This window comes from Mustela lutreola, chromosome 10, assembly GCF_030435805.1.
Source record: "Mustela lutreola isolate mMusLut2 chromosome 10, mMusLut2.pri, whole genome shotgun sequence".
In the NCBI taxonomy this organism is placed as follows: Eukaryota; Metazoa; Chordata; class Mammalia; order Carnivora; family Mustelidae; genus Mustela; species Mustela lutreola.
This window is the reverse complement of record NC_081299.1, coordinates 42503164-42527034: the sequence shown is the minus strand read 5'-3', so window position 1 is coordinate 42527034 and position 23871 is coordinate 42503164. Positions and strand designations below refer to the sequence as shown.

At 46.7% G+C, this 23871-nt stretch overlaps 1 protein-coding gene and 1 long non-coding RNA gene across 2 annotated transcripts in view; one reads left to right on the top strand and one right to left on the bottom strand.

Moving 5' to 3' along the window:
- Positions 1-11955: 11955 nt before the first annotated feature.
- On the bottom strand, positions 11956-23857 carry LOC131809962 (uncharacterized). Its single transcript, XR_009345348.1, has 3 exons — positions 23768-23857; positions 22924-23182; positions 11956-12202 (listed from the first exon to the last, which is right to left on the bottom strand). It is a non-coding gene; the product is annotated as an uncharacterized LOC131809962 (long non-coding RNA).
- Positions 15048-23871, top strand: part of SLC1A7 (solute carrier family 1 member 7) — a 44275-nt gene continuing 35451 nt past the window's right edge. The window contains exons 1-2 of the mRNA XM_059137466.1: positions 15048-15197; positions 20713-20792. Coding sequence (XP_058993449.1) covers positions 15063-15197; positions 20713-20792 — 215 coding nt within the window. The 5' untranslated portion in view covers positions 15048-15062. The remainder of the gene's footprint in view (positions 15198-20712; positions 20793-23871) is intronic.

Below are 23871 nucleotides of genomic sequence, written 5' to 3'. Positions count from 1 at the left end.
AAAATAGACTTTAAGGCAAAAAATATTGACAGAGATAAAGAGGGTCACTACCTTATGATAAAATGATCAGATCACACGTTAATGAAAGTTAGTAATACAACTCTTAGATCCATAAATCACAAATTGAAAGGACAAGAAGAAAAAGACAAATCTCCTATCATGTCAGTAGATTTTAACATGACTCCACTGGTAATTCCTAGCTCAAACATATGCCAAAAATAAGTACAGATATAGAAGATTTGAACTAATGTTTTCTCTCTTTTTTACGATTTTATTTATTTATTTGAAAGAGAAAGAGAGAGAACACATGAAGGGAATGGGAGAGGGAAAAGCAGAATCCCCACTGAGCAGGAAGCCATACCTGGGGCTTGATCCCAGCAGGACACCAAGACTATGACCTGAGCCAAAGGCAGCCATTTCACTGACTGAGTCCCCCATGAGCCCCAGAACTAATGCATTCTCAAGTTTGGTTGAATACATATAACAGTGTGCCAACATCAGTAGACTTGTACATTCTGTCCAAGCACATGCAGAATGTTTATGAACATGCAACATTTACTAGGTCATAAAGCACATCTCTACAAACCTCAAAGGATTACTCTTATTAAGTCTTTATTCTCCATTCACAAACAGGTTGCTAAAAATCAGTAATAAGTTTTTTCAACAAATATTGCCAGGACAATTGGAGATCTACAAGCAAAAAGATGAATTTAGACCCTTAACTCACACCACACACAATAATTAATTCAAAAGGGATCAGACCAAAATTTAAGGCTAAAATGATAAAGCTTTTTAGAAGAAAACATAGGAGAAAATCTTCTTGACCTTGGTTTAGGCAAAGAGTTATTAGATATGACACTTAAAGCATGATTCATAAAAGAAAAAAAATTGATAAATCAAACTTAATAAATTTTTGTACTTTAAAAGACACTAGTAAGAAGATAAAAAGGTTTTGATTTGTATTTCCCTGATGCCAAGTGATATGGAGCACTTTTTCATGTGTCTGTTGGCCATCTGGATGTCTTCTTTGCAGAAATGTCTGTTCATGTCTTCTGCCCATTTCTTGATTGGATTATTTGTTCTTTGGGTGTTGAGTTTGCTAAGTTCTTTATAGATTCTGGACACTAGTCCTTTATCTGATATGTCGTTTGCAAATATCTTCTCCCATTCTGTCAGTTGTCTTTTGATTTTGTTAACTGTTTCCTTTGCTGTGCAAAAGCTTTTGATCTTGATGAAATCCCAGTAGTTCATTTTTTCCCTTGCTTCCCTTGCCTTTTGCGTTGTTCCTAGGAAGATGTTGCTGCGGCAGAGGTCGAAGAGGTTGCTGCCCGTGTTCTCCTCAAGGATTTTGATGGATTCCTTTCGTACATTGAGGTCCTTCATCCATTTTGAGTCTATTTTTGTGTGTGGTGTAAGGAAATGGTCCAATTTCATTTTTCTGCATGTGGCTGTCCAATTTTCCCAGCACCATTTATTGAAAAGGCTGTCTTTTTTCCATTGGACATTCTTTCCTGCTTTGTCGAAGATTAGTTGACCATAGAGTTGAGGGTCTATTTCTGGGCTCTCTATTCTGTTCCATTGATCTATGTGTCTGTTTTTGTGCCAGTACCAAGATCAAAAGCTTTTGCACAGCAAAGGAAACAGTTAACAAAATCAAAAGACAACTGACAGAATGGGAGAAGATATTTGCAAACGACATATCAGATAAAGGACTAGTGTCCAGAATCTATAAAGAACTTAGCAAACTCAACACCCAAAGAACAAATAATCCAATCAAGAAATGGGCAGAAGACATGAACAGACATTTCTGCAAAGAAGACATCCAGATGGCCAACAGACACATGAAAAAGTGCTCCATATCACTTGGCATCAGGGAAATACAAATCAAAACCACAATGAGATATCACCTCACACCAGTCAGAATGGCTAAAATCAACAAGTCAGGAAATGACAGATGCTGGCGAGGATGCGGAGAAAGGGGAACCCTCCTACACTGTTGGTGGGAATGCAAGCTGGTGCAGCCACTCTGGAAAACAGCATGGAGGTTCCTCAAAATGTTGAAAATAGAACTGCCCTATGACCCAGCAATTGCACTATTGGGTATTTACCCTAAAGATACAAATGTAGTGATCCAAAGGGACACATGCACCCGAATGTTTATAGCAGCAATGTCCACAATAGCCAAACTATGGAAAGAACCTAGATGTCCATCAACAGATGAATGGATCAAGAAGATGTGGTATATATACACAATGGAATACTATGCAGCCATCAAAAGAAATGAAATCTTGCCATTTGCAACAACATGGATGGAACTAGAGCGTATCATGCTTAGCGAAATAAGTCAAGCAGAGAAAGACAACTATCATATGATCTCCCTGATATGAGGAAGTGGTGATGCAACATGGAGGCTTAAGTGGGTAGAAGAATAAATGAAACAAGATGGGATTGGGAGGGAGACAAACCATAAGTGACTCTTAATCTCACAAAACAAACTGAGGGTTGCCGGGGGGAGGGGGTTGGGGAGAAGGGGGTGGGATTATGGACATTGGGGAGGGTATGTGATTTGGTGAGTGCTGTGAAGTGTGTAAACCTGGTGATTCACAGACCTGGGGATAAAAATATATGTATATAAAAAATATATGTTTATAAAAAATAAAAAAAAAAAAAAAAAAAAAAGAAGATAAAAAGGTAAGCCACAAACTGGAAGAAAATATTTTCAAATCCTAATTCTAATAAAGGTCTTATATCCAGAATATTTAGAAGTTTCACAACTCAAGAAGAAGACAACCCAACTTTTTAAATAGGCAAAAGATTTGAATAGACAGTTCGCCAAAGAATATATATAAAGAGCTCATTAACACATTAAGAGGTGTTCAGCATCATTAGCCATGAGGAAAATGCAAATTAAAACCATAAGGAGAGGCCACTTGGTACCCACTAGGATGGCCATAATCAGAAAGACAGACAGTAATAGCTGTGGGAGCTGATGTGAAGAAATTGGAACCCTTATACATTGCTGGCAGCATTTAAAATGGTGTATCCACTTTAGAAAATAGTTTGGCAGTTTCTTAAAAGTTAGACATAAATTTATGTTTAACAACCTAGTAATTTGGCTTGTAGGTATCTACTAAAGATAAATGAAAACATGTGTCCACAGAAAGACTTGTACGGGAAAGTTCATAGCAACAGTAATCTGAAAAACAAAATGTATGCTATCCATACCCTGCAATACTGTTCACCGGTAAGAGGAATGAAGTAATGAGAACATACTACAAACATGGACGAACTTCAAAAATATTACCCTAACTGAAAGAAGAAGGCAAATGGAAAAAAAAGTCCACAAACACAAAAAGTATCCAGAAAAGGCAAATGTATGGAGACAGGCTGCACGTGGGTCTTCGCCTGGGGATGGAGGTGGGAACAGGGATGGACTAAAGATGGGCGTGATGAGTCTTTTGGGGACAATGGAAAGGGTCTATGATTGGATTGTGCTGATGATTGTACAATTCAGTACATTTACTAAAAACCACTGAACTGTATGTTTAAATGGGATGAATCATACAATATGTAAATTATGCCTAGACAAAGCTTTTTTTAAAAAAAGTAACAAAGGATAAATAGGAAAACCTTATGCTGAGAAGTTAAGGAACATACGTATAAAAAAACCCCCAAAAGTCTGGGCTCCTGGGTGGCTCAGATGGCTGGGCATTTGCCTTCAGCTCAGGTCACCGTCATGGAGTCTTGGGACTGAGTCTGGCATCAGGCTCCCTACTCAGCGGGGAGTCTGCTTCTCCTTTGCCCCCTGCTTGTGCTTTTTATCTGTCAAATAAATAAAATCTTAAAAAAAAAAAATCTAAATAAATGTAAAGATACACCATGCTCATGAATTAGAAAAGTCAATATCATAAAGATGTCAAATCTATCAAACTGATCAATAATTTCCATGCAATTACAATAAAAATAAGAATTATTTTCTGGAACGTGACAACTTTTTTCCTTAAGTTTTTAAGTGCCTTTATTGAAAACCTAAACATTCCTGAAGAGGAAGAAAAAGAGACTTACCTGGCAAAGTGTCAAGAATTATAAAGTTACAGGATGCCTGGGTGGCCCGGTTAAGCGTCTGCCTTCGTGTCAGGTCATGATCCCAGGGTCCTGGGATTGAGTCCTGCATATTGGTCTTTCTGTTCAGTGGAGAACCTGCTTCTCCCTCTTTCTGGCTCCCCCTGCTGTGCTCTCTTTCTCTTTGACAAATAAATAAATAAATGAAATCCTTAAAAAAAAAAATGATAAACTTACAGTCATTAAGACAGAGTGGTATTGACAAATATATACAGAAACCAAAAATACACTGAACTTGATTTTATTACAGGGAAGGCATTTAGTTCAAGGTGAAGGGATAGATTTTACAACATGTAGTACTGGGACAATTCGCTGACCTTAAGGAAAACACAATTTTTGACTCTTACATTAGTCTTTGACCAGGCTGGTCAGACCCATATGAGAAAAGTAAAACACAACTTTATAGAAAGGTAACTTTCTTAGGGTAGGGAAGATTTTTTAAAAAGGACAAAAACAAATCATAAAGAAAAAGATTGATACATTTGATTATATTAAAATTATATCTAAAGATATAGATAAGCCATCAACAGGGAAACTTTTATAAATAATGTGTTAACATGCAGATTATATGAAGATCAATATGAAAAGACAAACAACCCAAATAAAAATGGACAAAAGGAATGAGAAGATATTTCACTGAAGGGGAAACACAGATGGGTCACAAACATATTAAAATGTATTTAGTTTCCGTAATCAGGGGAATGCAGATATACTCTATAATGTAATACTATTTCATACCTGCCAGATTGACAAGAGTTAAAAAGTAATTAATACCAAATGTTGGAGAGCATGTGGAGCAGTGTGGGAACTTTCACACATTGTGGATGAATGCAACAACTGGTAAAAGTAATTAGGAAAACAGGTAGTATTACCTAGTAAAGTCGAACATCTCTCTTCTGTCTTAAAATAAATAAATAAATCTTTTAAAAAAATAAATTACAGCTACACTTAATGACATTGAATCTCAAGAGCATGATGTTGAGTGAAAAAAATTCAATGTGATTCAGTTTACGTAAGTTCAAAAACAGGCAAAAACAAATAATTTAGTAAAATCTATACAGAAAAGCAATGGAATGATTGCTTTGGAATGGAATGGTAAGACACAAAACAAAAGAGAAAATAAATAAAATAACAACTCTTATTTTTGTTAAAGATTTTATTTATTTGAGAGGGAGAAAGAGAAAGAGAGAGAGATAGCATAAGCCTGAGGGGAGGGGCAGAGGGAGAGAGCGAGCCAGACTCTTGCATGCAGGGCTTGATTCTGGGGCCCTAGAATCAGGACCTGAGCTGAAAGCAGATGATTAACTGAATGAGCCATCCAAGTGCCCCATAGCTCTTGTTTTAAAGAATCAGCACATGAGATGGTCAAGACCTCCCTTCTTAATTGTGGCGTCCTTAGATTTTATTGTTCATAGCTTGGGGCCAAGGGAAACACAACACTCCTTTGCTAACACAAAATCACCCTGACCTATAACCCTCCTCAGAGTTTGGATGCTGTCAGTGGTCAGGGAGTCAAGGCAGCCTTACTGAACCCAAAAGGAGTTAATTTCGAATCTTGACCTCTTGATTCTTGAGCTAATAAATAATCATTCTTAGCACTGTTGCCCATATTGTCAGCCTCAAGTGCCACATTCACCATCAACCAATCAGCCATTAATAAGCTCTGGACTTAACAGTGAGATAAAATGAGATTTAATTACGAGTCAGAGCCAGTTTATTGTTAACCTTAGGTAAGCCCTTATCCTTTGCTGGCCTCTCTTCCCTCTGTAAAACTTGGCTTAGTCTAGATCCGAGTACTTGACCCCTTTGAACACATACCTTCTTCAGAGAAACAGAAAAATTTCACACTTCCCAGAGATAAAGATGTGGACTTTACACGGCAACAGTCTCCTCTCTCCTGACCTTAAGAATTTTCTTGGCCGATGGGGTTAGGTAGAAAGAGCTCCACTAGCCAAGAAAGTTTTATTGAGCTTTACTCTGTTGTTCCTGGAGTTAAAAAAGAGAGGATTTGTGTTTATTTTCCAAAAATAAAATTATGCTTTTTAAAGCAAAACCTCTCTCAGACGTTCTGCCATGGCCCCCCAAGAAGTGGGGCTGTACCCCTCCCTCCCAGAGCAGAGAATCACTTAGTCAGATGACCAGTCTGTGGTTGTGCCAGCTCTGGTGTGGTCTAGGGGCCTGAGAAAATCCAGGAAGGAGGGCTAATGAGCCGCTCTCCTGAGCTCCTCATTCCTGCCTTCGAGAAGGCCCATCTCTGGTCTGAAGATTCTCCAATCTGATCGTTGCAAATCCCTTTTTAGCCAAACTCTGATGGGGTGGTTCCACTGGCCAGCCATCTGCACCATATTTTCCTGGAGAATCAGCCCCTTCCCCTTCCCTCTGCTCCAAGAAAGGGAAGTGATCCAAACACGGGCCTGTGGGATGATGGGGAGGGCCTGTGTGTATCTCGGCTTCCCTCGTGGCCGGTTCTCAGCCCGGGTTTTCCTTAGTCTTGCCCAGATGAGTGTTTTCAGGGATCACCGCCCACTCCTAGATCTGGGGGTGGGCAGGCACCCTGGGAGAGAGGGTCTGGAAAAGATGATTGAGGGCCCTGTGCCTTCCTTCCCTCAGCCCCATTCCGTCAGTGGCTTGAAGCCCTCCTGCTCTGTGCCCTCACGACATCATCTAGCTTTTGTTTGTGTTTCTTGGGGAACAAGGAGTTTACTACTTCCAGAGGGAGCCCATTGTATTGTTAAACATTGACGGTTGTCATATTCCAAAACGCTGAAGAGTCAGGCAGGTCTTAGAAATCGTGATGCAGGGGGAAGGAGGGGAGGTGGAAGAGCTTTTGAATAAATTGTTCTTTCGGCTTGAGCTTTCTTAATTGAGGTCTCTATATCTTGCAACCATTTACTGAGCAGTTACTACATGCCAAGCCCATTAATGATTTTTCACATAAGATTCTAAACTTTCCCAACCACATAGAGTTAGGTATAATTAATATTCTTATTTCATGGACAAGGAAATAGAGATCCAGAGCAGTGAAGCAACATGGCTAAAAGTTGCATGGCTAGTTAATGGTGGGGCTGAGGTTTAAATCCCCATTTCTCTGGCACCCAGACCCTTGCCTCCCCCATGCTGTTTGCCCACCCCACGGCCTCTTTATGGCCTCATGAAGCAAGGAGTCATTTCTGAGTTGAAAAAGCCAAGGCTTGGGGAGGTTAAATGACTTCCTGTATGCGTGTTTCAGTGTCAGAACACGAACCTGAATCTTTGCCTTTCTCCTGACTCCGTCACCCTCTGCCCCGAGCCTCCATGCATCGCCAGTTCTCCTCTTGACTTTTTCCAGAAAACAAGGCTCAGTCCATTTCTTGTTCAATTACTTAACCTGATTTCCTAAAATCTGTGGCCTCCAAGGGCCCAAGATCATCCATTCTCCAGCCACCAGCCACTGTGGCTCTGTAGACAGCTATCCTGTGTCCCTCTCCCTCCAACTCCCACCCCTCCCACCCCTATCTTGTCTCCCCCATTCAGCAGTCGCTAACCTTAGCACCTTCCCACCTTCCCAAAGGACATGAGTGCCTAGCCACCAGAGGCAGCAGAGAGCAACCTGAACTCAGGTCTTAGGGGAGGTGGTGGCAGTGGAGGGTGTGGCTCCGGGAGAGGGGAGAGGGTCTACTCAGTTCTGGGCGGGCTTAAGGGGTGGGGGCAATTCTGCGCCATAAAGGAGACAGAAGCTGAAGACTAACAGTCAATGACAGGACTCTTTGAGAAACGTTTCCGGGTTTAGGGAGGACTGAGCAGGAAGGGAGAGACCCCAGGCACCTGATTTCCAAGTGGCCCTGCCTTGGCTTCTTTCCTTCTCTGAGCCTCAGAGAGTGGAGCAGAATATGTCTGGGTCTCCCTGAACCCTGGATCCCTGACTTTAGTGTCTGTGTGGTCTGAAAAGGAGAGAGAAATCCCATGGACCAGATGTGGCCTGCAGTGTCTTCTGTGCCTGCTGTGGGGCAGGGCAGGGCTGCGTTGGGGTGCAGGTGCCTGCTGCCATAAAGGGAAAGGGTAGAAATCAGTATGCCATATGAGAAAACTGAGACGCAGGATGTGTTGTCCGAAGTCACACAAACAGTTGGTCTGGGAGTCAGGATGCAAACACAAGTCATCTAATTCTGGAATCTGTGCTCTTAATCACTACTTTACATGTTATATGTTAGTAAACATGCTGGGAGCAGAAGCAGAGAGTGATCAGGCATGCAGAAAGGAGAGAGAGAATTCTGCTGACAACTGAGCACCTCGTCCAGATGGTCTTTGCAGCCCAGCTCTGCTTCTGCCCATGGGTTCTGTGCAAGCCTCACCCTCGTGTCTTACAAACAGGATTGGTTCCACAGGCAGCTGAAGGGTCCTGTGCTTGGTTTAATGCTCTTTCATCACCATCTCTGAATTCTTAATAATTTTATCTTTGAACTTATGGTTCACAAGCAGAGTCTGGCCCGCCAGTGGAGCATCACGTGAGCAGAGAAGGCAGGTACAGTATAGATGCCCCTCCAGTTTCTTGCCACTCTGCTTGTATTAGCGTCTGCGGCGCTCTGTGAGCTCAGAATTCTGTTAACTGGCAACACATGGACGTTCAGCAAGACTCAAAGCCAAGTCCAAGGAAAGCATGTTATGTCTGTAACTGAGTGAGCAGGGGCGCTGTGAGCCATGAGAAACCGTGCTTTCCTCAAACCAGAACTTGCTTTGAACACAGAAAGGAGGCGATGGCATTCAAAGACAGCAAACAGCCAAGGAACCTTATCACATCCTTTCTCACCGGTGTAACTTCCCTGCGCTAGCCAACTGCCGATACTGAAAATGATGCAGAAGAGAAAGGAAAGACAGGGCTACCCATATACTTCCTCTGCTTCTCAGTTCTTCTTTACTCACCAGTAAGCCTCAGGTGGATAGAGACCCCTGGGCCCCAGCCCCAGCCCCTTCCTGTCTGCTGCTCACCATTGCTCCTGCTGAGGGGGAGGAAAAGACCAAATGGCCATCCTGTTTGGTTAAGAAAAAACAAGTCCCCCTGGAAGACTTAGCACTCTTCTGAGATGCCTCCATATAAATTATACTTCCACACGAAGGGGGCCAATCGGCCCTGAGAGACCGCGGAAACATCCTGATACCATCCCCCACCACCCGTAACCATAAAAACCCACCCCTAACCCTGTCAGGTCCTCAGCCTTTGGGAAACGATCCCACTGAGCCCGCCAGCGATAATAAAGTTGTGTTCTCCCTGATTTCCGTGTGCCGCTTGAGTTTCCTCGGTTGCTTCAGATTTTCCACAACAAGCCAAAGGTAGATAATGCATTGGAAGAATGTATATGTATCAAGATCATTGTTTCATATGGTGTTTGCACTGTAACTTTCTATGTATATGTATCAAGATCATTGTAATTCAAGATCATTGAATTAGTTTCATATGGTGTTTGCACTGTTCTGGTTAAGTACAAAACACACACACACACACACGCACACGTACTGCTAAATACAAATTGTGTAATTTTGGTCATTCTGCATACAAGATAGATTCTCTTATGTTTGCATTTAAAACTGGCACTGCAGGGCGCTGGGAGACTCAGTGGGTTAAGCGTCTGCCTTCAGCTAGGGTCATGGTTCCAGAGTCCTGGGATTGAGCCCCACGTTGGGCTCTCTGCTCAGCAGGAGTCTCCCTTTCCTTCTGTCCCTCCCCCTGTTCATGTTCTCTCTCTCAAATACATACATAAATCTTAAAACAAGAAAGAAAGAAAGAAAAACTAGCCCTGCAAATATAAAGATGAATGGGAAAATTCATGTTAGTAATCTAAATTTTTTGTTTGTATTATTTAAGAATGATACTAAATAGCAAACAAAAACCACCATAGTAAGTTAAGAGACTGCAGAAGAAAGAAAAAAAGCTTCATATTTTAGGACCTTTAATGCACCTTTTTCCTGCTTTTTGAACAAAAATCTCCACATGTTCCATCTGCATGGGTTCCACAAACTATGTTATCAGCCTGCTTATAAATTCCTTTTTTACCTAAAGCAGTTTGATTCAGTTTCCTGTTATTTGCTATCAAGAGTCCTAACTAACTTGGAATCTTAATTTGAACTTGCTGGGGTTGTAACTTTCTATCTTGCCCCAGCTGTTGTATTCAAACAAATGGAGGTGTGATGCAGTGTAAAGAACACGGGCTTTCATAGATGCAGGAAAGAGGCTCTGAGAGGTTTACTTTTGGGGCAAAGTCACAGAGCTTCCAAAAGGAAGATCTGAGACTTGAATCTGGCTCATTGTGGCGATAAGGGAAATGTTCTGTAGCTGTGCTGCTCCATATGGTGACTGCAAGCCATGCGTGGCCCTTCAGCCCTTGTAATGTGGTTCCTGCAACCAAAGAACTGAATTTTAAACTTTGTCATTAATCTGGATGTAAATAGTGTGACCAGTACCATTTTATCAGATGGCCCATATCCAGAATCTATGCCCTCACCCTGTAACCCAGCACCTGATTGATACTGTGAGTGTTTGTAGAAGGGCCAGAGTGCTCATTGGTTCCCTCCGGTACTTGGCTTTTTGACAGAACCTGGCACATAGGATATGTTCAACAAACAGCAGCTAAGTGGTTTCATGGATGTTCAGATCCAGTTTCTAGAGATGAACAGTCTAGATATGAGGGGCCGGAAGGCGCTATGACCATCACTTTACCCTCTGTCTGAGGCAAACAAGGGAAAGGACCAGCCTCAGCAGAGGTGAGGACAGCCCCCCAGTGACTAACGCTCGCAGGAATCCACACCAAGACGGCTAAGCTGTCCACAGAAAACCTTCCCGGAAGGACCCAGCCTGTAGTAGGCTGGGAAGGCATGTCAGGGAGGAGGTTAAGGCGCCTCTGGTATGTCTCTGGAAAGCAGCCAACAAACCAGAGCTGTCATCACCAAAACCCAGCTAGGAGCTCAGACAGCTCGACCCAAACTTATTTTGATACGTGGTGGGTGAGGTGAGGTCTCAGGCCTGCCGGCCACTCCAGGACACTGTTTCATGGCAGGTTCCAGAACCAGCCCTTGCACTTCCAACCTGGGCGCCTCTTTCAGAACAGGCTCTCCTCTTGCCTCCCCCCTGACTAGCACCCCCTTCCCTGGGTTAACTCCTGGCATATTCAGGTCTCTAAGTGACCCCTCCTCCAGGAAGCCTTCCCACCCCTGCCTCCCCGGGCTGAGTAGATCCCTCTGCTGGTGCTGGAGTGCCATCAATCATTAGCAAAATCTATCTTGCGGCCCCTGCCCCATTACACCCAACACAGAGCTGCCCTGGTGGAAAGAGCTTGCCTACAAACTCACTTCCACAGAGCGGGGTGGCTGCACTGGGGACTTGTGACTTGGGGCTAATTTTTGACAAGACTGTTTTATCTTCTCTGCCCATAGCATCTTAATCTGTGCAGCTCAAGTTGCCCAGGAAGCATCTCGCAGACTTCCTGCTGCCCATCAGTTTCAGCTGCTCTGGAGGGCAACTCCTTGCTCCTTGGGGTGCCCCCCGACCCCGCAGTATGTCCTTGAAGGTGATCCATCAAGCGACGTGGTAACAAACAGAAACTTCACCCGTTGTCATAAATAGTTCCTTGTTAGAGCCACTTAGAAGGGAGCCAGGGTTATCGTGCAGGTGGTGACTGCAGAAGGGCCTAAGCAGGAGGAAGAGAAGGAATGCTGTATCTAGGAGAGTCGGGGAAGACTTCAAAGTCAACGGGGCACTGGACCTGTGCTTTTGGAGTCAGAGGAAAGGACATTCCAGGCAGAGGAAACAGCGTGGGCACAGGGGGGAAGGCCAGAAAGAGGTGTGGGGCTGAGAGACTCACGTGGGTGGTGTCCGAAAAGCTCCACATCTGTCGGATGCAAAGAGGTGATGTCCTGGGGAGGTGAGCACATGCAAGCCCAAGGCCCTCAAACACTTCTCTAAGGAGCAAGGACTTCATCCCAGAGTCTGGAGTGTTCCAAAGTTGTGTTTCCCAAATACTAGACGCATGGACGTCTCTGCTCCAGAAGAGGGCTGAGGTTCTGAATCCGCACTTAGAGACTTCCTCCAACGTATGTCAGTATCACAAAACTAAACAGTGAAACGGACAGTAACTCCCTGTGAGTGTCTGCAAGGCACCAGGAGATGCTCTGAGCACTTAGCTCGCGTCACCATATTTGACCCACATCACAATCCCATCAGCTAGGTACTGTGGTATTATTCCTATTTTATAGAGAAGATAAGCGATTTGCCCAATGTCATGTAGACCGAAAATTTGAACTTGAGCAGTCTGACTTTGAATTGTTCTGGAGTAAAAAACCCACTTAACTTTGTTTCAACCAGCATTTCCCAACTTGTTTCTAATTACTGAAAAAATTTTCGCATATCTTGTAACATTGTAAGGCAACTGAGTCTGTGGGCAACAGGGAGCTATTAATGGGTTCTTATCTAGGACCTTTCCGATTTGATTCGCAAATATCCTTAGTAAGCTCATTCTCAGTCACTTACATGTGAGTGTGAACTGGTCTTCTTTTAGAGCCCCCTCAATTTTCTTACAAGCTTCCTGAAGGCAAGTACTGGTCAACACGTTGCTGTTTCCCTAGTACCCAGCACGGGTGGCATGACACGGTGCTGTAAAAACATTTGCTTGAATGAGTTGTAATTTTGCCTGTTGAAGACAATGGGAACAGCGGAAAAAAAGGCCTGGAGTCTGGGAGGTAGGGGGTGGTACTGTCAGAGGGAAAAGGATGGGAGACAGAAGCCATTGTGGGATCACCTTGGGAGTCAGAGTCTTGAGGCTGACATGGAGAGCAAGGCACACCTGCATCAGTGGCGTGATTAGGGCCAGGGGCACCTGGGTGGCTCAGTGGGTTAAAGCCTCTGCCTTTGGCTCAGGTCATGAACCCAGGTCCTGGGATCAAGCCCCACATCGGGCTCTCTGCTCAGCCGGGAGCCTGCTTCCCCCTCTCTGTCTGCCTCTTTGCCTACTTGTGATCTCTCTTTGTCAAATAAATAAATAAAATCTTTAAACACACACACACACACACACACACACACACAAATCCAAATATCCAAATAAAAGAGAATATTCTCTCTTTTAGACAGTAACTAAACCAACTGATTAACTGGAAAATGAGGCATTTCTTGGAGTAGAACGTGTGTCAGAAAATTCTTGGTTTTAAGAATCAGAGTTGGAGAAAACATACCTCACAGACCTGTAGTCACTCTACCCTTACTCCCCAAAATTACCAGCAAAGGGCAGGGCCTTCGGAAGTTTGGCTTATTGAACAGAGGGGTCCTTAGAAAGTACTCAGCCTGGTTCTCTCGTTCTTTTTTTTTTTTTTTTAAGACTTTTTACTTATTTTCTCAGTAGGCTCCATTCCCAATTTGGGGCTTGAATTCACAACCCTGATATCAAGAGTCACATGCTTTACTGACTGAGTCAGTCAGGTCCCCACACCCCCTGCTTCTCATTCGAAGGCCAGCAAGACTGAGGCCCAGAGAGGGTGAAGTCACAGAGCTGGTTAGATTGGGACCAATATCCAAGGGTCCCCTCCCAGTTGGGAGCCCTGTGCCTAGCTTAGGGCCTACACCCAGCCCCCTCTGCCTAGACCCAGCGGTTCCTTGGCCCCATCACCTCCACCATCCTCCTTGTTCCCTGTGTCAGAGAGGCAGCCCTTTCCCCCCTGCACAACCCCCCTACAGCAGACTGCACTCCCTGCTGCCGCCTGACTGCCCCTAATGAGATTACAGACTCCCCAGGAAACAGACTAGAGTTAATTCCCTCTAGCTTTAAAGGGCAGTCCAGGCCACGAGAAAGAGCAAGCTTTTCTCAAAAAATTGCTAAATGTGGACAGTGATCCTCACAGCTCTCTCCCCTCTTCCGCCCAGCACAGTTCAGCCCTGCTTTCACAAAGAATCTTGGGATGGGACACCAGCCCCAACCAAGCAGACACCATTATTATGTTTGTCTTATGAATGGGGAAACTGAGGCACCGTGCCCATGGTCATACCACCCAGCTGGTCAATGGCAGAGCTGGGACTTGAATAGGTCCCTTGGGCTGTGTCATTTTTCAAAATAACAGGCCCTGAGAGCCTGCAGAGTCCCAGCTTCAGGCTTGAAGCAACAGTGAGGAATTCACGTCACAGTGAATGGCAGGCCCCAAGTCTGAACCCAGGTGCACTGGACTCAGAGCCTACAGGCCCCACGATACTGCTAGGCACTTCTGAAGCCACCTATCTGTCCCTGGGGCGCCAATCAAACCATCACAGGCCTGAATTCCATTCTGCTACTGTAAGCTCTGTGACCACGACCAGAAGACTCTAATTCCTGGGGTCTCGATCTCCCTTTCAGGAAAGCAATCGTTGAAATCTTAGGGTTGTTGCAATGACCCCTACAACTCACACAGGTCAAGCAAGTGAATGGGCCTGGCATACAGCGCATGCCCTTTGTCTCAGTTTCCTCATCTGTAAAATGATACTCCTAGTAATTGCTTCTTGGAACTGATTATTAGGATTAAATGTGCTAGTGTAAGTAATATGCTTCTAGAATAGCACCTGGTACACAGTAATGCTTAATTATTGCTTTGCCTTCAGCTCTTTCTGGAATAAAGTACGGGTAAAAATCAAATCAACCAAGCAAATCTCTGAGCCTATCCCCTGTTTAAGAGGTGCACTTGGCTTTGAGGTCCAAAACCCCAGACCACGTGGCTGCTCTAATTTCCCAGGCCCTAATCTGTTTCTGGCTCCTAATGATGCAGCCGGTAATAGGATTGTGGCTTCCCTCTGGGGCAGCCATGCAGGCCATGGCCATGGGGCTGTTGACCAGTGCTTAGCAACTGCTCCCCCAGCCTGCCGAGCAGCCAGAGCCCCTGGCTGGGACCCTGTGACCCCGGCTGGCTTCACATGCATGGAATGGTACCGTGCCCTGGGCCAGCAGGCTGGGCTCACCATGGTGCCAGGTGCCATCCTGGCACGAGGGAAGGACGTGTGCAAGAGAAATGGACTACTCATCCTGTCTGTGCTGTCTGTCACCGTGGGCTGCCTTCTCGGCTTCTTCCTGAGGACCCGTCGCCTCTCACCACAGGTCAGCCACCCCAGAGCTTCTCAGGGTCCCTGCCGAGGAGGAGTATGTGGGCCTGAGGGATCTGGGAATCATAGTCCCACTCTGTGGCTCCCTAGTGACATGAGAGTGGAGGAGTCACTTTGCCTTTCTGAGTCTCAGTCTTCTTATCTGTAGCAAGGGTGTGATGAAACACTGTGGGGCTAGAGTGAGAGCTGGTAAAATGGCAGGGGAAGTAGTTACAGACAGCATCACCGGGTGAGCAAGAGGACAGGGCATCTCATTCGAATAAGCACAGGGTGAAGACGCATGGGAGCGGGGAGAACGGGGTCTCAGAAGACCGCAAAGCAGGCATCAGAGAACACCTCCCACAGTAGCTCAGATGGAGAGAGACCAGGAAGTGTATCCTGAGCAGAAGGAAGAGCTGGAGCGAGACACGGGGCCATAAAAGACCTGGGCATGTGTGGAGCAGACCGTTCACGGCAGCAGGGGGACATACCCCCAGAGGCAAGGGATAGAGCCCAGGGGCCCTCAGGGGCCTGGCCCCACAGTGCAAGGCTCTGGGAAGGGGAGTGAAATGATCAGATCTCAGTTTGGAGAGATCACTCTGGTGCAGAGTGCAGGATGAGGAAGTCGTGAGCCAGGCAAGGGTCAGGCGAAGAGGTATTTACAGGGGTGAGACCTGACAGCAGGATGAACAGGGCCCATGTGGGACCTGTTTCCAGAAAAGGAACCCTCAGGATGTGGGGGTGCATTGGCTATGGGGCTGGGAAGCAGCGCAGGCCCCTGGGGTTCCGACCTGTGTAACCACAAGGGTGGCGATGCCTTGTCTGAGCAAGGGTCCCTTTCCCTCTCAGCACCCATCTCCCACAGGACAGGGAGGGACACTCGTATGGCACTGGAGAAAACATGATTTTGACCCTTGTAAAACAGTAAGGGAGACTTCATTCAGGACTACTAGGATAGGTGTCAAGACCATGGACTAAGGGAGAGAGATCAGGCTCAAGTCTGAACACAACAAAGACAGCTGGGGCTTAGAGACAGGGAACATAGTGAGGGGCCAACTGAGAGAGCATTGCTAAGAGGAGACGGGGAGGGATTCTTGCCGAAGGTAGAGAGGGGTCATTCTCACTAAATGAACATAGCAGGATGTTTGCTCTAACTGAACCAGGAAGGCCAAAGACAAGACCTAACGATGAGGCCTGGCCAAAATGAGGGCCCCAGGCGGCCAGTGTCATGTCTCTTTGAGGAGAGAGTCTTCGTCAATGGGCTTCAGGGATATCCTCTATTTCACAAGCCTCCTCTTCCTGAAGCTCCCCAATACCAAAGATGACCTACCTGGGGCTAAAGCGTCAGACTTCATCTTCCGGGAAAAGGGAAACACCCCCTCCCTGAAAACTGAGCCCCTATTTCCAGGCTAACACTGTTAAGCCACTCTCAGCTATTAAGAGAGGGACTTAGACTCTAGAGGCTGCAGAGCCTTGAACTTGGTCTCTACTCATAAGCGGCTGTGTGGCCTTTGGCAAAATCCTCTCTCCTTTCTGAGCCTCATTCTCCTTGTCTGGGGTGGGGGCACCATATGTCTGCTGGAACTGTCAGGAACATAAACAAGGGCTCAGCAGTTCCTGGCCTCCAGCAGCGCTGAGTAGCTGGTACTTGACTCCTCCCTCATCTGACTGTCCAAGGCCTACCTGTGTCGAGAGTCATCTCATATTCCATACCTTACAAAAATTCTCCCATTCCTGCCTCCATCTGAAATAATGCTCTTTTCCCTCGCTCACATCACACTCAGCCTTCCCCTGTAACCAGCTGCCAGCTGTGCCGCTCTGGAGCCTTTTGTGCAGGTGTCTGGAGCTCCTGGCAGATTTTGACTTGCTGAACATCACATGGGCTTTCATGAGCCAAAATGTGAGTCTAGCTCAGGCTTGTCGCAGAGCGAGCCCTCGCCTCTTTGCTGAATTAAACGCAACAACACAAACAATCTGCAATCTACTTTCTTTAATTTCCCTGAGCAATGACAAATACATTTCCTGCAGGAAGATTATTTTGTGAAAACAAATTGGAATGCTTTTTACTAAAAGCCAAGCTCATCTGGGGCCTCCTTTGCCAAAGCTGCCTGCCCCATCTGCTTGGAAATGCAAATGTGTTCCGGTCTGGATTAACCTGCCAGATAAACTGAAGAAAGGCTGTGGAGTCTTAGAGAAGTTACTTGGCAAGAACTGGCTTTCTCAGCATCCTACTTGGAAATCCAGGAGTTGTTTCTGTGATCTCCGCCTGTGACTCAGAAACTAAACCCTTCTTATTTTGCAAGCTTATGCAACAGGCAAAAGTCATAAACAATTTGCAAAATGGAAGCACATCCTACTTGTGAAAAGAACTTACAAGAGCACAGATTTTTGGAACTAGTAGCTCATGAAAAAATATAGATCATTTTGAGGGGCCCCCTAAGTCGGGAGGCTTAGTCAGTTAAGTGTCTAACTCTTGATTTCAGCTCAGGTCATGATCTCGGGGTTGTAAGATGTGAGCCTGCTTGGGATTCTCTCTCTCCCTCTCCTTCTGCCCCTCCCCCTCCCATGCTCGTGCATGCATGCTCTCTGCCTCTCCAAAAATAAATAAATGAATAAAAACAGAGATCATTTTGAGAATTCCAGTTAAACCATGGTAAATTTACAGTTGCATCCATTTTCCTTTATTTCCTGGAATTCCACTAAAATTATACTTATGGGATTTTTTAAAAGATATAAGCTCGCAAGAGAACATAAAAGGAGACAACGGAGAAAAGAAGTTGAGGGAGTACGATAAATTAGGCAAGATGGCAAGTGGATAGAGTTGAATGATCTCACTTAGTAGAGCACAGAAAGCTGAAGCCTGTGTCTATAGAAGTAGATGCCATGTCAGTTTGGCTTGGAAAACTCCAGAAAGTTTCTGCACTTGAAAGTGCAAAGAGCTGCAGGAGACCAGGTGAAGCCAGGAGGTGAAATCAGGGGCATTGGTTGGAATTTTGTAACTGGAGCAGTAAAGCCTGTCAGTCTGCTCCAGTCCATGTAATCAGGGCGCTCCTCACCCACCCTCTCACTCACCCTACCTGCTTGTGTCTCACAGAGAAGCCTGACAGGGAAATCGGTCCACCTGTGTGCGTTGGGGGAGGGGAAGTGATGAAGCACATGGGTCCCGCAAATGACTGGGCATCTGCACTGCAGTGTGGGATCCCTGTAAGACTACCATCAGCTGGGCTTAGGCACACCCTCAGCCCCTAGTGGAGGTGAGAAGAGACTTCTCACTGAGCCTCAGAAAAAAGATCTCCTCCCCCATCCCACCCTATCCAGAGTAAACAAATCAGACTGTCCCCCATCACCTGTCCTCAAGGAGCCATCACCTGACGATTTCCATTCATGCACATGTAAGTTCAGTGCCTCACACTTACATAAGAGGAGAAAGCCAAAGGCAAAGCTTCTAACAGAAAGACAGGGACTAAAGAAATAGAAAAGAGGGTCTCTAATGAAGCAGAGACAATGCAGGAAATAGAAGAAAAATTTTAAAATCTTGCCTTAAGTTCTTCAGAGATGTAAGAGAAGATACAGTGACCATAAAACAGAACAGGATGCAAAAAGAAGGAACAATCTGAGAACAAGAAAGAATTTTTAGAAATTAAAAATCGATGAGGCAAGATAAACATGTCAGTAGCTAGGATAAAGTTGCAGAAATCTCCCAGAAAGTAAAACAAAACGAGATGAAAATAGAAGAAAATCGGAGATGTCCAACATGCTCTCTAGTATGTATGGGTTTTTGAGAGAGCTAACAGAAAAAATGGAGAGAAAATTTCACAGAGCCTATAAGAAAGTTCTCAGAATTGAAATGTATGCACAGCACTATGAATTTTGTTTTTAAAAGAAAGAAGAAAATCTCAGGCGGTGGTACATCACCATGAAAATTATAGAAAACTGGAAATTAACAGAAAATCCTTCAGTGGTTCTGAGGGAATGAAACAAGTCTCCACTAAGGGATAGAAAGAATGGCTCCAAACATACACAGCACTGGAATCCAGAAGACAAAGGGAAATGCCTTTGAAATTTGGAGGGAAAATTCTTTCAAACTAAGAATCTTATACACGGCCAGACTACTATCCGAGGTGAGGGGAGGATGGATAAAGGCATTTTTGCTCATGTAAGGACTCAAAAGTTCCTCTCCCATTCATCCTTATTTCATAAAGATTTCTGGAGCACTGGAAATGATAGTAGAATGGGAAAGGAGGCCTGATTTCTGGGCTTCCACTGTCACCGCTAAGTCCTGTCTTTTGGCTCAGCTGAACTAGAAGATCTTTAAAACCCCTTCTCAGCACCAAAACTATAGGAGTTGGGGCTTTCCAAAGCATCAAACCATTAACCAAGTGTTTAGCTCCGGTGGAAGGAAGGAAGGAAGGGAGAGAGGGAGGGAGGAGAAGGGAGGGAGAAAAGAGGGTTGCAAGTACAAAAATTTAACTTGGATGGTGCTTGAAAGTCCCTGTACCAGCCTCACCCACAACATTACCCTCGGAAAAGTAGCCTCAAGCTAGGTTTGCCAGAAATAGCAAGACTGAGTTAAATTAAATTTAAAAATTTAAAAACCACACACTCAGTTAAATTTGCATTTCAGTTGTTGTTCATCTAAAATTCAAAGTCAGCTGGGCTTAGGGGCCCTTCTACTTCACTGTCGGGTTCTGGTCCTGGGACTCTGGAGACAGCTGATGGGGGAAGGGGACACAGACTTGGCCCCCCCAATCCAAGGCCCCATGGGTAGGATGAACCTAGCGGCCTGTGCAGAAGTTGAATGCCAAGAACTTGGCGGGTAAGGGCTCTCTGTTGAGTGGTGTCCCACCCACTCCAACCGATGTGCTCTCCTTCAGCATTTTCCATGGGCACACAGCAAGGGGCTGGCAGGGACCCGGCGTGGTGTTGGGGGTAACCGCACCCATGGGTGTACCCCTTGCAGAAGGAGGCACAAACTCAAAAAGGCCATGCTCTGTCTCTGAGTCAGTCTCCTCACACACCGAGCTGAGCAGTCTTGGGTGCAGGAGCGGGGCTGCATTCATTCTGGGGTGCCCAGCATGAGGCCTGCCCAGCCTGGGCTGAGAAAATGTGTGAACGGTCTCTAGCCCTGCCCTCCTGCCACTGACCATCTGCTGCAGGAGACGCACGTGCACCGCGAACAGGCGGGCCGACCGAGCAGATGTCAGGGAGAGCCGCCACTTACCGCCATTACAGAGCCTTTACTCCCATCCCATCTGCCAGGTGCTTTCTGTGCCTCCTCACACTGAAGCCTCCAAAGGCTCCTACCAAGAGGTTGCAACCCTTACGTAAAGATGAGAAAAACTCAGAGAGGCTGAGTAACTTGCTTAAGGCTACACAGCTAGTTACAGGAGGTCAAGATTAGAATCCAAGTCTGTTTGGCTCCCCAGCCGTGGCTTCCTCCATGTCCTTGTGTTCCCAAGGAGTGCATGGGTGAAACAGTGCTCGGAGACTGTAAGCAGCCTCCTATACCCCTGCTCTTGCTGTATTTTCAGGAAATTAGTTACTTCCAGTTTCCTGGGGAGCTCCTGATGCGGATGCTGAAGATGCTGATCCTACCACTGGTGGTCTCCAGGTGAGGAAGGGGCAGGGGTTTTCGGCAGTTGGGGCTGGGAGGGGAGAAGGTCCTGTGCCAATGGGGGGGGGGGCACACACTCCTGCTGTGGGTGGCTGGCCTGGGGCGATGGGCCCTGGGAATAGCGTGCCTGTGGGGTCCCTGTGGTCATTAGGTGGAGGCCCGGGCTGCTGGGGCATCAGGGCACCACTGATTTCAGGCCCATTCAATGGACTTTTTTGTGACTTAAACAAGTGATTTGGTGTCGGGGGACGTGACCCGACTCCCAGGTGACTCAGGGCCTGGGACGGGGACGGCATCCCAGAGAGGCTGTTTATGGTGAATGCGCAGAGCATGGGGGAAAGACAACTTTGGAGACACTCCGGAGATGATATCCGGGCTCAGCTGGGCAAACTAGGACAGGTGCCCAGACTCCTCTGAGCTTCAGTTTCCTGGTCTGCAAAATGAGAACCTTAACAACTACTTTAAAGGGTGATTGCGAGGACTGCCCCTGGCTACGCATACTTGTATGTGCTAGATGTTGGGGAGGGACTGGGTTCTTGCTCAAGCAGGAAAGACCTTGTGTGCCGGGCGAAAGAAATCACACTTGACTCACTGGGGGAGGGCCACTGGAAATCAGTGAAGATCACCTATCCCCTATCACTGCCATGCTGGGTGACCTGGAGCCAGACCTTGCCCCTCTCTGTGTAATGAGCTGGCAGCTCCAGATGGTGTCTGAGAGCCCTTCTTTGCTCTGAGGCTGTGGGTTTGGAATCCTCACCTCCCAGGACTTCTGTGCATGGAGGGACATGAACACACCTCTCTGAGTCCCCTCTGTGTGCTGGTTGGGGGTAGGGGGTTCTGTCTCCTGGGGCGAGGTCATCGGATTCCCCACTACTGAGCAGTGAGCCAGCTCCTCCCCACCTTTCCCTCCAGCTGTACCCTCTGCTCCCCCATCAGGTGGCGGGGGGGCTTTGTCAAGTTCAGTTCAGTCTCCTACAGGCAGCATTTATGTCTCTCAGGACTCAGCCTCCCAAGGATCTTGCGGAAAGGCTGCCTCCCTCCCTCTAAAAGCTTTCCTGAACTCCTCAATCCACTCTAGCTCTTGTCTCCTCTTTATGCATCTTTTGAGTCATTCACGGAGTCAGTGAAGGTCACCAGTAGCTTCCATGTTGCTAAATCCAAGGACACTCAGTTCCTGCTCTGCATGACCTCTCTCCACACAGCTGATGCACTCAACAGAGCAGCTGATCCCCGTTTCCCTCTGGAATTCCTCCTCCCAGCTGTTGCCTGTTCTCTGCCCCTCCATCCCAGGCTCTCTTCCTCTGCTTTTCAGAGCTCCTCTCGTCCATCCTCGAGGCTTTGAAGTACCCCCTGCAAGCCCGACACTCCCAAGTACTCCCAGGTCTCTCGTCTGACCCCCACACTCAAATTACCTATTTGACATAGCCTCTGGATGCTTAACAGGAGTCTCCAATCTGTGCAGCCAGCCCGTGATTTTACCCCACAAACCATTTCCTTCTGCTTTCTGCTGGTCCATAAACAGCAGCTCCATCCACCCAGTTCTTCACGCCTCCCTGCTAATTATTCCCTTCCCACTCCCACCACCAGCCTGTCCATCAGTGGCTGCGGCTGGTTCTTCCCCCCAAATCCAACCCAGCTTCCTCCCCATTGCACAGGTCCAGACTCCACGGTCACCTGACCAGGCTCCCTGCTCCGTTCCTGTTCCCCTCCCACCTGCTCCACACCCCGTGGTCAGAACCACCTCCTGAAAAGTCACCTGGGCTGTGCTATCCATTAACCCAAAACCATCCATGGCTGCCACAGCATTTCCAACAAACCCTTTCACTCTTCCTCTGATCGCCAAGGCCCTGCCCGATCCACCCCTGCCAGCACCCCACTTTATCCAGGCCTCACTCACTCCAGTCCCACGGGCCTTGAAGACCAGACCAACCCCTCCCCCATCTTGGGGTCTCCACAAGGCTGTTCCTTCTGCCTGCAACTCGCTTCCCCGCACCCTACATCTCTTCCTCCTTCTCTTCTCTTAGATGGCCACCTCCACGTCCCTGCCTCAGAAGGGCCTGCTCATCCCCCCAGCAGCACCTTCGCTGGGTCTCACCAAGCCCCACTCCTTTCCATGCACGACACTTACCGCATGTTGTCATCCTGTTTGGACTCACATGGCCCCGTGTTTCTTTAATTCCCAAAAGGACTGCAAATGCTGTAGAGGCGGAGGTCGTACTCTCCACCTAGCCGAGTGCCCGGCACAGAGTGGGTACTCCTTAACACCTATCAGGTGAATTCTCGAAGGGATTCAACAATCATGCCCCGTGGGCTCCGGGCACTTGGCCCTGATGTGGGCACTGTGGATACAGAGACGCCTGAGGGTCAGTCACTGAGGAGCTCACAGCCTGGGAGGGAGACAGATGAGAAAACACAAGGTTACAAGACAACTGAACAAGTGTGTTGGTGGTGGAAGCACAGGATTCTCTTTTTTCCTCCCCTTTTCTCACTTTTATTATAATATTAAGCACGGTACTTCTGCTAGGCGGCTTTACTGACCTTGACCACTGACATTCCTTACTGCCTGGGCGTCAAGTCTTACTCAGAACCCAAACACCTCAGAGGCAGAAGCCCTGGCATGGGCGTGGACTCACACAGACCTGGGTTCCTGCCCTGGCCCTGCCATTGCCTGGCTCTGTGACCCTGGCAAGTCATTTAACTTGTCAAAAAGTCCTGGAGTCAGGGGTGGCTTGATGGCTAATTGGTTGAGTGACCGACTCTTGACTCAGCTCAGGTCTTCATCTCAGGGTTGTGGGTTCAAGCCTCATGATAGTCTCCACACTGGGTGTGGAAACTACTTAATAAAAATTAAAAAAAAAAAAATCCCTGGAATCAGAATCAGAGGCCTGGGTCAGTGACTTGCTTCCTCCAGAGATTATCACGTGATCTTAACTAAGGTACCCTCACTGTGGGCCTTGGTTTACCCAGCTTACCTAGTGACTAAGGGCCTGTCCAGCTCTCCAAATCCTGGCTGTCAGAGGCCCAGTCTTTCTCCACTAGACAAAAGTGCATTCTCTGCACTGGGAACGGAATGTGG